The sequence below is a fragment of the Antechinus flavipes genome, chromosome 3 (assembly GCF_016432865.1).
Source record: "Antechinus flavipes isolate AdamAnt ecotype Samford, QLD, Australia chromosome 3, AdamAnt_v2, whole genome shotgun sequence".
NCBI lineage: Eukaryota > Metazoa > Chordata > Mammalia > Dasyuromorphia > Dasyuridae > Antechinus > Antechinus flavipes.
In genome coordinates, this window is record NC_067400.1 from 265,356,493 (window position 1) to 265,369,864 (window position 13,372).

The window sequence follows — 13,372 nt, forward strand, 5'->3', positions numbered from 1 at the left end:
GGGCAATAATTAAATTTTTTTAGCATTTCTTAGTTATTCAGTCAAGTCTGTTGACTCCATGACTCCATGGACTGTGAGGCTCAAGAACCACACTGTCCATGGGGTTTTCTTGGTTAAGATACTGGAGTAGTTTGCCATTTCTTTCTCCAGTGGATTATGATAAACCAAAGGTAAGTGATTTGCCCAGAACCTCACAGCCAGTAAGATGCCTAGCTGCCTTCAAAGCAAAGAAATTAAGTGACTGACCCACAGTCACATGGCTAGCAAGTATCTGAAGTTGTATTAGAATTTCCTGACTCCAAGTCTAGCACTTTATTCCCTGAGTCATCTAGCTGCTAAACTACTAATTAGCAAATTGCTATTTTAAAATAGCAACCAAAGTCATAGTATAACAGGTTTGGGGCTAAATCATAGTATAAGAAAAAGGTTTAGGGCTAGGAGAGTGTACAGAGATCAAGGGAATTGAAGCCCTATGAAATTAAATGACTTCCCAGTGTCCTACAGATAATAAATACTAGACTCATTGACAACAAATCAGCAGTCATCTCCACTAGCATCTTCTGTATTCTGATATGTAGTTTATATAAACCTTATAATTAAGGATTTGTTAACAAAATGTAATATATCAGCAATAATATTCAGAGAGGTCATATTCTAGATTTTGGCTGTAACATATATGCTTAACACTGGACAGTTTTACACAATGGAATTCCTGATGTAATTCAGTATAAATCTCTAAACAAATAGCCTATAGAGTCTGCAAAGAAATAATAAGTATTATAAAATAAAGTCTGATCACATACATGTCTTAAGGACAAGAGACTGTATCAAATACTATTCTGTGTCTATCCACAGTGTCAGGTATTTTCCCGCTGTCTAGTCTGTTTCAGAGCATATTGATTCATTATCAAACTATCTGTACAATGGTGAGAGAGGAAGTCATATGAATCAATATGACTTCCTCTCTCACCATTGTACAGATAGTTTGATAATCTGTCTCTTTAATCTCTATCAAACTCTTACACTGATGTGAGCTGGATATTTCCATTTGAATGACCTACGTTATTTCAAATGTACACTGAATTCCCCACCCTCCAATTGTTTCTTCTCTTAAATTTCCTAACTCTGTCAATGACAGCCCACCATCCCCTTCCTTCAACGCTGATAAGTCTCCCTCTCTCAAATTTCTTCTTTTGGAGAGATAAATGTTTCTAAAAATGTAGTTTTATGTTCCTTCACTAAATAAATTCAATAATATCTCCATTACATTTCTAATGATATCCAATTAATCTGGCTTCTAGAGCTAGAAGTGCTGACACTTCCCACATGAGAACAAAACAGAAAAAAAGGATTTCATAGCAACATTCTTTTTTAGGTGAAATACATTTTCTACCTATCCTCCCCCCCATCCTCAAATGATTGATTAATGAATATTGACAGTCAGCCCATTCAACATGTATTAGGGTCAGAGCTTTAATCCTAATGGACTTTTCAAATCAATTGACCATCGAATTTGGAGACCTTTTTTTTTTTTTTGACATGAGATATTAAACAAACCATCCTAAACAGATTTTGTTCCAAGAAATTCAAAACACTTAGTAGTTTAAAATCCTTATAATGTTGTCTCTGTTAACATATGTAAAGATTTAGAAATTACAATTAATCAAAACACTTTTTGTGATTTACTTCCTAATTCTCTCCAAACAATTTGCCAAAGTGGTAGTAATTGAAATTTCCACATGGTACATTTAATTTTTTTTGGCCCCGAAATGAACTGAAAATAATTTTATTTTGAGAACTGCATTGACAAACCTTGATAATTAGAGATATCCAGGATGTCTTAAAATCAGGATTAGAGGTTCATTAAGAAATAACTCACTGAGAATATTATGTATCTAAATTACTCTATGGAGTACCAAGTATAACTTAGGGTTTGATGCAATGGTAAAAATATTGGGTTTAGGGATAGAGAGGATCCTGGTTCAAATTCTACTTTTGCCATGTTTTATCTATTTGAAATCCTTAGAAAATCATCTAATTTCTCTGGGCCTCAGTTTCTTTGTATATAAAGTAAGGGGATTGGACTAGTCCAATCACTCAATTTTGAAAACAACTTCTACAATTCCTAGTCTTGATTCTCAAAGTCTCTTCTAGCTTTTAATCCATGATCCCATAATTAATTATGATGATTCAAAACACACTTATGTCAATTTAGCAACTATTTATTAAATTCTTAGTATGTACAAAACACTGAATATTTTGCTAATTTCTGAAACAGATAGAAATGTTAGATAAGAAGATATGGCTTCCTCCATCAAATTGCTTATAACCTAGTAGAAGAAAAATACATAGAGAAATAAGCATCATGCAAGACAAAGCATAACAAATAGATGAGAGGAAAAAACAACAATGTACTGTGTAAGGACCAAGTAAAGAAAGAATAATTTCTGACTGAAGGAATCTGAAAAGGCTTAATTGAAGAGGTGATATTTGATCATGCTCTTAAAAAAGATAGGTAAGCAGAAATAAATGTCTTAACACAGTGCCTGGCATATAACTATTGCTAAATGGATATTGGCTTGCTTGATTAATGGAGATGAGGATAGATATTTCAGGGAATGTTTGACAGTGCTGTTTGGCTACTAATAAAGGATGTGATATACAGATTTGTAAGTAGCCCATTTTGAGCATGGGTCAAGATGCGGAGTAGGAGATGCTCACTTGGCGTTTCCAGGGAATAGAAACACATTTTCAGGACACCATGAGGGTGAAGGACAGAAGGGAATATGTTTTTGGAGGTAGAATATATTTTTGGCTGGGGATGGGGAGTGGAGGAAAAGCTGCAGGGAGCTGGGGGAGAAAAAACTCATAATATTGAACCTTGTGCCCTCTGAATTTCCCATCTGTACGGAAGAAGAAGTGGCTCATAGTTCAAAGCTATAAAGTCAGGCAACTAGTAGTAAGGAAAGCGTGTCTTCAGATTTTACAGCTAGTACTCTCTAAGTTCTATGCCCTGGGATAAGCCCTGATGTCTCCGTGCTAATTACGATGAAATGCAATACGGTGAAATATGTCTGGAAAGATTAAACATCAGCCTGAAGAATTAGGATTTTTTTTTTTTTGTTAAGTAGTAGGGAATCATTGAAGGATCTTGAGCAGAACACTAATAAGACCTTATCTGGCATATCTGTACATTATAAGACAAAAATCCCAACTCAATAGTCGGTTAACTAGGTAAGCAGAAAGCTTGGATGCTTCTATTGACAAAGAAGAAATAATGTGGACAGTGAGCAGGTATGACCTTCCTTGAACAAAGAATTTACTAGCGACATTCATCTCCAATAGAAAACACTATGCCTTTCCTTCTACCCAGATGGAACAGGGATGCAGACATTTCACTACTTTCTCAGAATGATATGTGTTTTCCCATATGGAGACTTAGAGAATAGACTGCCATTTGCAATGAGACTCACCTGTTTCTGTTGACAGTCTTGTTCTTGTGCTTCTTTTCTCAAAAATCATGCTGAGGGATTTCCCTTGTAACAGAGGCAAATACTGAAAACCAATGATAAGAAGTGAATTACAAGATTATCAATTGTACTTTAAGCGCAGTGTTTTACAGGTTGAAGAAGTCAGAATAAGTGATCTTTAAGTAAGTAATATTAATTCTGATTATTCTCCCTTCATAATGTGTTTAAAACAATGGAAAATATTAATTTTTATTATTTCACATCTTATAGTAGAAATGGTAGATTAAGGAATATGACAGGTAGCAGTGTCTCCTCACCCCACCCCACCATACCCCAATACCAAAATCTTCAGTCAGTTGAAGAAATTTTACTTGTTTTTTGAGGCTAGCCTTAAGAATTAAAAATCATCCTATTTTAAAAATTTATATTCCAAAGATGATTTACATTTTATCAAGGACCAGGGCACATCTCTGCCAATCCTATGGATAGCCTACTCCTGGAGCTGCTCTGAAAATGTATTATGCCTTAATAGAAAAATTTTTCCCATTTGTTAACCTTCTCCTCAGCTCAGGAAATAATCTCAGGCTCTTATTTATGTCAATATTTAAACCACAAAGTTTCAGATAAATTTTGCATAAACCTTAACTGGGGGTAGGAAAGAACGTGTTTACATATGTTTAGAAAAAACTGCTTGGGAGATAGGAGGGATTCCTTTTTCTTTCCATTTTGTGTAGAGATGATCTAGAAAGGCTTCTGCTTTTTCTTTTCTTTTTTGCTTTCTTTTTCCTATTAAAACCATGGCTAGGGAACACTATTTAAGAGGACAGTACCAATCAACTATTTATAAAAAAGGTAAGGTGTCAATGAAAAGAATTGCCAAGGTTCTCTTTTTCTTGTTTCTGGTGATAAGAGAAACCCAACCAACAAAAGTTTCCTCTGCTTCAGGTCTCTGAAACTTGAATTAAAAGGTTTAGGAGTAAATACTCTTTTTTTTCTCTTTGTCTCTGCCTCTGTTTTTCTGTTAGTCTGTCTTCATAGATGGATAGATGGATAGATAGATAGGTAGATAGGTAGATAGCTAGATAGCTAGATAGATGGATAGATAGATAGACAGACAGACAGACAGACAGACAGATAAATGGATGGATGGATGGATGGATGAGGTCCTGGGTCATTAGGTGGGGTTGTCAGAGAAAGCCTGAAGTATTAATAAGATTTTCCCCTGAAGCAAGCAGGAAAGGGCACTGGTGGGGATCAGCAGTCCCAAACCCTATTAAAGGTCTTAGCCCCCAGTAACTGTATCCAATCAGATGTCAAACCCCTGATGTTAAATTTCCCCTATAGTTCTGTTCATGGCTACATCATCTTTTCTGAATATGTTTTGGATTAGCTCATCATGACATTCTGTCTCATGGTGTCTTTCTCTTTTTTCCTCCCCATACCCCTGTTTCATGGTGTCTAACTATATCCTCTCCCAACTTTTTCATATTTTCCATTACTGATGGCTATTTTATCTTTTCATTTTATCTATAACATCTTTTCCTAAATAAATATCCCTTTTGGTAAAGAGAATGGCATTATGAATCTTCACATGATCAAACCCCAACATTTGATGCTGATTGCTCTCCTCAATCTCATCATTTGATACACATTATTAATAGGTAAAGAGAGAGAGTTATAACTACACATACATATAACATATATATATACATACATACATACATGTGTGTATTATTAAATGGTAATATATTGCCATTAAACTTTTTTTCAGCTAAGAACCACCACCCCCTTCTGTTTTTAATGTTTCAAATACTTGGAATTAGGCTTGGAATAGATAATGCTTTTACTTTTATTTAGATCAAGGATTCTTAACATTTTTGGTGTCCTGAATCCCTTTGCTGTTAGCTACAGTTCCCTTTTCAGTTTCCCTTGTCTATGTTCACATTTGAAGAAATTATAAATGTTATTAAAAAGTTAGTGAAAATAAAGATATGATTCCCATCAAGTCCACTCCTTCTATCTAAGGTCACAGACCTCCTGAAATCTCTCCACGGTCACTGGGGGCCTCTAGATTCCAAGTCAGAAAGCCTTGACCATAGACTATCAAGCCATAGTTGTGACTAAAGAATGTGTTTAAAGAATGTTTAAATTGCATCTTCAAACATTAAGATTATGTAACTTCTAAATAAAGATAATTAATTATTAAGCATCCCACTTCTTTCAAGTGCCTCATCTTTTTTCTTGGATATTTGTGACCTTTTTTTCAGCCTCTTTCTGAATTAATTGTATGCATAATCAACATCAGAATATAATAACAATAACAATGATAGTCATAACTATTCCCATAAATGTAGTGAGGATTCTAGAGTGTATGGATTGGGCTAGGTTCCTTCCAACTGACATTTAGTGTTTTAACTTATTAAAACACTGAGTCATTGAATTTAAACATTCCTAATTCTCCCTTGTCTAGCCTGTTACATTGATCTATCTCCCTAGTTACAACTAATACCAAAAGGTTTTGATGACTACTGCTTTATGATACAGTTTGAAGTCTGGAAATACTATTCTTCCTTTGCCCCTACTTCTCTTCATTTTTTTGATATTCTGTATTTTTTATTTTCCAAATTACTTTAAAACAAATCAAATTCTATAAAGTATCCCCTTGATAATTTGGTTGGTAAAGCATTAAAAATACAAGTTAACTTTGGAAATGTTGTCTTTTTTATTATCTTGGCAAGTCCTAGCCACAAACACTGAACATTTCTTCTGCTATTCAAGTAGGTTTTTTAAAAAAAAAATTCTTTAAAGAAGACTTTATAATTTAAACTGTGAAAGTCTTCTCTATGCTTTGGTGGATCATTTTTCAGATACTTTATGTATATTTTATTATTTAGAATGGGAATTTCCTTTTCCATTATTTTTTCTGGGGTTTTGTTATTATTTAGAATTGTGGTTGATTTTGAGGCTCATTTTATAACCTATAACTTTACAGAAACTATTAATTATCTCCATTATTATGTTTGTTTATTCCCTAGGATTTTATAGTTACACTGAATAAATACTACGGTTTTATTTCCTCTTTACATGTCTTTATTCCTTTAATTTATTTCTCTTGTCTTGTTATTGTTGCTAGTATTTCCAGAACTATATAAGATAATAATGGACAAAATATATGTCATTGCTCTGCTCTCATATTTAATGGAAATGGATTTAGTGTATCTCCATTGCACATGAGGCTTAATTTTGGTTTTTAATAGGTGTTTTTAATGACATTAAAAAGAGCCCTCAAAACCTATGTTTTATAAACTTTTTTTTTTTTAGCATAATAAGTGTTGGACTTTGTCAAAGGCTTTTTTCTGCATTTATTGAGATAGTCTAATTCAGATGTTATTGTTTTTAATATAATAATCTTGTTTTCCTAATGTTGAACCATCCTTACATTCTGATATAAATCCGGCCTTCTTACAAAAACCTCCCTATTTGAATAAAACTGTTGGGAAAACTGGAAAGTTGCCCAGAAGGAATTAAACTTAATCCAACATCTTATACTACATTCCACACTACATTTTAAATGATTTATCAACTTTAATACTAAATATCATAATATTTTAAAAAATTAGAAGAGAAACTGATCACATTTTTTTCACAGCTATGAGTAGGAGACGTATTCTTAACTAAGCAAGAGAGAGTGGCAATTAGTAAAGATAAATAACTTTAAATACATGAATGAGGAAAAATCTTTGTATTAAATTTCTCTAATAAATATTTAACATCCAAGATACATTAATAATATATATGGGCATATAGATAATAAATACACATAAACATATATATACATACATATATATATCAATTTCTCAATAGGTAATTAGTTAAGGGATATGAATAAACAGTTCTTAAAAGAGAAAGACTCACAAAAGAATGCTAATATTTCTCCTCGAACTCTACAAATTGCTAAAGATAACAAAAAATGGTAATATTCAATTCTGAAATGGTGTTGGATGACAGGCACATTGATATATTGTTAGAGCTATGAATTAGAACAACCATTTTGGAAAACAATTTGGAATTATGCATCTCAAGTGACTAAAATGTTCACATTTTTTAACCCAGAGATTCCATTACTGGACTTATATTCCAAAGGATATATACGCTATTTATTGCATTTTTTTTGTGGTAGCAAAGAATTGGAAACAACGTAGATACCCATCAATTAGAAAATGACTAAACAAATCATAAAGCAAAAATTGATGGAATATTACTGTGCTGTAAGAATGATGTAGATAATGAATACCGAGAAGCATAGAAAGATCTACCTAAATTGATAAAGATCAAAATAAGCAGAGGCCAAATATAAATGCACACACACATTGACAATGATGATGCAAATTGAAAGAATCACATATGAAAATAAGAAATGAATGTAGCAAAATTATCTGGCTCTAAGATGACTCAGAAGATAGAGAAGATACCCCTAACCTACCATATTATGGAGTTGGGATGGTCAGAAGTATACATTGTATATATTTTCAGACTTTTTCAATGTATTGATCAGTTGTGCTGATTTCCCATCCACCCACCCCCCCTTTGTATCTTTTTCTTCAATATAGGATAGCTCTCTGGGAAGGGGAAGGGGAGGGGAAACAATCCTGAGGAAAACTATTATGATGTGAAAAACAAAAAAAAAATTTATAAAATGAAAATTCAAGGTTTCTGTAATTCTCAGAGCAATCCCTATTTTATAGATATGGAAATTGAGACTTACTGAGATTAAATAATTTGATGAAGTGCAGATAGGTATAATAAGTAGGTGTGTGTGTGTGTGTATACATATATATATGTGTGTGTTTAGGTATACATGTATATATAGATATATAAATTCACAAATATACATATATATATATATATGCTTTGAAACTGAAATATAGAGAAATATGGTACTTTGATGTTTATAAATCATTTTTATATATTATCTCATTTTATCTCATTTTATCCTGAAAGGTTAAGCTATGGAAAAAGGGTTACAACTTCCTCTATTTGGTCCCAAGAGGAGTAATAGGTGAAAGTGGAAAGAAGGCAAACTTACTTTTAATAGATATAACTATTTCTAAACAGTTTGAGCTATATTGAAGTAGAGTACACAATTTCCAGAGATAGTAGGTTACCCTTTACTGGAGGACTTTAAACAAAGAATGGTTTATATTGAGATTGTTGAAGTATATGTGTGTGTGTGTTTAGGGGGGTAATATATTTATATGGGTATATACAACTTGAAACAATTTAGAGAATGGGAAAAATGGATATTTCTTGTTTTCATTTGGTAGGATTTCATTTCATAGGACATAAGAGAAGAGAGCTGTTACAAGAAAAAGAAATAGTTTCCTGAAGTTCTGATTCAATTTCTAAAAATGAACTTGAATGCCTTATACAAATGAAATCCTGTAATTTATCATCAAGCCACTCATTTGGCTGCCTACAATATATTCTTTTGTCCATTCCAAAGTAACCAATCAGCTTATCTGTATTGTTTCATTGTTGGCTATATGGTAAAGGAAATTTGATTTCCAGGGTTTACTGGGAAGACTGAAACTACTGAGTATCCAATTGTCAATAAGTTGAAAATTATACATACCTCTCCTTTCTGTTTTATTCTGTACTTCAGATCTGCTGATAGCCAGAGCAAATATTTGATTTCTTCTCCTGTAAAGTCTTTTAGAGTTAAGAGGTGACGTCCTTTCAACTGGACATTGCTTTGTACTGATTTTCCACATCTGCATGAAAAAAAAAAAGGAAAAATGTTTAAAAAAGCAAAAATCTTAGTGACTTACTCTTTGTTTTTTGAGAAACAACATAACAAATTAGAGTGACTGTCCCTTGATTTTGTGAAGTTAATGTATTTAAATATAATTAGTAGGGCTATGGTTTAGAATTTAAATGATCCAATATTTCCTTTAGTTAAGGAAAGGAAGAGTGTGATGGAGAATAAATAATTTTGTTACTAATAAAGTCTACTAATTGGAAAATGTTCTTCTTTTGCTACATTGTAGCTCCCATTTGACAGTGATTATTATTGCTTGTCAATAAAAATTAAGCATATCAAAAAATTAAGGCAAATCACATTTATTAAAAATTCATATTTTATTGATACTCAAATAGTTGTCACAAAAGCTAACACTGACCCCCTATCTCCAGGATGAAGGATAAGCTTCCTCTATTGAATGTCAAAGTCTTTGATTATAGTTATGTACTTGTACTGCTTTTACCCAATACAGTAGAAAAAATGAAAAATTCACTCACTTGTTTTGTCTTCAAGAAGTAAGAATGCCATTTGACATATTCTATCACCATATTGTACAATTTGTTGACCAAATTATTGGTTAGTTCAAAAAATTGGTTGATTCTTTGGTGTTTGCCTCTTTTTATATCCTCTGCATTTAGCACACTATTTGACACATAGTGATGCTTAAATATTTATTGAAGACTTGAATACTTAAAAAAATATAAATTGCCCAAATTAAAACAATAGAAAATAGAATACTTTGTCTTAGGAAAAAAAAAGAATTGAAAAGGCCATAAAAAATTTCCTAAAGGGGGAAAAAAAAACCTAGAAATATATGGATTTACAAACAAATCCAGATATAAACAAATTACAAACATTTAAAAACATTAATTTTAATACAATTATTTGGGGGGGGGGGATAGATAAGAGGGAGTCCTATCAAGTTCCTTCTATGATACATGTATCTGTCAGAGACTAGTTCTGAAAAACAAAATTTTCCTGGTATATAACATGCAATATAAGCCTATTCCTAGCATGAAAAAAATTATAATTCCAAAGAACAAAATGCTTCCTTAAAAGCTCTCTTCCAAAAAGGTGCATGTATAAAAAAATCATCTAAGATTCCCTAAGTGATATAACAACAGAGGTAGTTTTTCAATGATTCTCTTATTGTTTATGTCAAGCAGATTTATATTACTGCCAATTGCTCACCACTATGGAAAAAATAGACTGTGAGAGAAATTATTATTAAATAACTAATTGTTAATTCTCAGGAAACACAGGATTTATCCCTTTTAAAAACTTTATTCTTTACTAAACTGAACCATCATTTGAAAGACATTGCTGACAATAAAATTTGGATTAACTTTCAATCTCATTCAGACCCCATTCATGTGAGGAAGCCCACTGTGTTTTCCTCAAGTTCAGGTGGAAACAAATTCTTTGGTTAGATTGTTCAAGGCTGGACAATTTAGAAATAAATGACCTAATCAAAGTCACATTCCTCCCCAGCCTATCATTAGAACAAGTCCACTGATTATTATAATATTCATTCTTCTCATTCCTTGTTAACCAATCAGAGTCAATTGCCACCTCCAGAAACACTCACTCTTCCAAAGATATATGTATTGCATTGAGTGGTTCCAAGAAGTGGCTTTGGCATTCAAGAGAGTCACTGACCCTTATTAATTATATGCTAGTATGACTAATAAATGATCGATTATCCAGAAACAATGTCTCTAGAATTTTTCATACATCACATGAGATTTAGGGAAGTACCTTCTCCCCAGAAAAAGTAACTTTAGAAATCCCAGAAACAGAGTTAGAGGATTGTGTAAATAGAAATTCTCAAACCCACAAGGATAGGATAAGTCTCGCTGATTTTTATCTTGAAGGAGACCTCTCTTAGAAGTCTCTAGTCCCATTAGTAAATTCTGATGAGATTAATTACACAGCAAATATGCCCACTGGAACACATTTGATGTTGGGTAACTTCTGAGACCCCAAGATCTGCACATCCTCTCTCAAATCTTCTGACATCCTGTATTTATTATTCAACTTCTCAAATAAGGAAAATGGATGAGCAATATCTGGAGCTGTTCTGTGTTTAATGTCAAGCCAAAGGCTCTATAAAATCATATATATATATATATGTATGTATGTATGTGTCTCTCTTGATTCAATGGTTTATTGTCTATCTTTCAAATGCCTGGTAATTAAACATTTGATCTTCTAGTCTTATTTCCAGATATATTGACCTCTGCTGAAATGGAGGAATTACTCACAAGGAGGATCTTAGCACCTTTAAGTGGAGAAATTCCCATACACAAATATGGAGGATTCCCAGTACAAACTCTAGATGGAAGTGAGAAACCCAGATGCTCTTGTTTGTGAATGCTATGATGATTTTTATCAAACCTTGGGAGTTAAAGAGGCTCCTAAATGAGATTCTTACTCACTCAAAAGTTTGGCATCATTTAAACACATAAGACAAGCAGATGAAAAAGGTTTTCTATGATGTTGTTTAGATGGGCAATCCATAGAGCTGACCTATAAATACATATGTATTGGACAGACACTGGAGATTTATAAATAACTAGACTCAGATTTGAATTAAAGATTTGTCTGCATTTTGGGAATTGAATAGCTCTTTTAATGACTCTAAGTTTTTCCCTAAAATAGAGGTCCACCATTTCAATACGTTATACTTTCAGTGATATGAAGGATGGAATATTATAATTTTGGAAGAATTCACATTGTGGATTAGTATAAAAGCATTGTATGATGGCTAAAATAGATTTTACTATATCATCAGTGAAGCATTTTAGATATAATGATAGAATTGTGTCAGGAGTGACATAGCAAGCTCTCGGACTTGGTATGGAAGTAGGTTATATATAGCAAGTGAGAGATACCAGATAGGATGAAGAGCTTGTGAGCTCCAGTGGTATCCACATAAGGACAAAAGGTAAACTGCCATTATATTGAGTAGAAGATTTACAAGAAGACGGGAACAAGAGTCTTAAGATATCTTAAGAAAGATATCGATAATATAGAAGAGGGGAATAACTATGTTGGTAAATTTAGGGTAAGCAAAGTACATTTAGGGGAAACATCTCCCCAGATAATGTAAACAGAAGAGTTTGCCCTTTACTTTCCTCCTGATTGGCAACAACAAGATGAGCAAAAATTATTGTTTTTGAAAAGGACTTGAAACATATTGATTTCCTGCCAATACAGGGAATTCTGATAAGATTAAACTCAAAGAAATGCATTTCCCACAGGAACAGGCCCTGAACTTTTGCAACTTCGGTGATACTATGTTTGCATATTTCCCTCCTTTTCATTCTGCTGTGGAATGTTTCCTGTTTATCCTATATGTAGCTTGCTTTGCACATGTTTGTTTGCATGTTCTCTCTCTCTATTAGATCATATGCTTCTTGAGGACAGGGATTGTCTTTTGCCTTTTTGTGTCCCCAACATTAGTGTAGTGCCTAGCAATTTGAAAATGCTCAATAAATGTTTACTGATTGATTGAATGCTGACAATTGGATTTGTACTTCAAACAGGCCTACAAAGCTATAAAAAATCCATTTTGTACCCTTAGAAGCTAAAGTTGCTCCTAGTCTCAGAATCTTCCTTAATGTACTCATAAATTTATTTTCTTCTCAGTCTGGTTTCTCATTTTTTGATCGCCAGAAACGCAGACTTCATAGTGGGTGAGATTCTCCCTGAGCTCTCATGGAATTCACCAACAATATTATGTATCTAATTCCTCTATGAAGTGTCAAATACAACTTAGGGTTTGGTGGAATAATAAAAGTATTGAGTTTGGGGCTAGAGGATGCTGGTTCAAATTCTACCTTTGCTATGCTTTATCTATTTGAAATCCTTAGAAAGTCATCTAATTTTTCTGGATCTTGGTTTCTTTGTCTATAAAGTAAGGGGATTGCACTAGCACCTCCTATAATTCCTGGTCCTGACTCTCAAAGTCCCATAACAATGGGATGTGATCTGCCACATGGGAGAAAATATCCACATTGATGATATTATAGATCTAGTGAAGCCTTTCAGAAAGCTAAGAAAATGCAAGGTCAATATATAGAATATTGAATATAGAATA

The 13,372-nt window shown here is 33.0% G+C and overlaps 1 protein-coding gene across 1 annotated transcript in view; it reads right to left on the minus strand.

Moving 5' to 3' along the window:
- The window catches only part of OTC (ornithine transcarbamylase), a 71,570-nt gene that overhangs the window by 42,710 nt on the left and 15,488 nt on the right, over window positions 1-13,372 (minus strand). Inside the window, exons 2-3 of the mRNA XM_051985035.1 lie at window positions 9,103-9,241; window positions 3,474-3,555 (exon numbers count right to left, since the gene is read on the minus strand). Of these exons, the coding sequence (XP_051840995.1) occupies window positions 3,474-3,555; window positions 9,103-9,241 (221 nt within the window). The remainder of the gene's footprint in view (window positions 1-3,473; window positions 3,556-9,102; window positions 9,242-13,372) is intronic.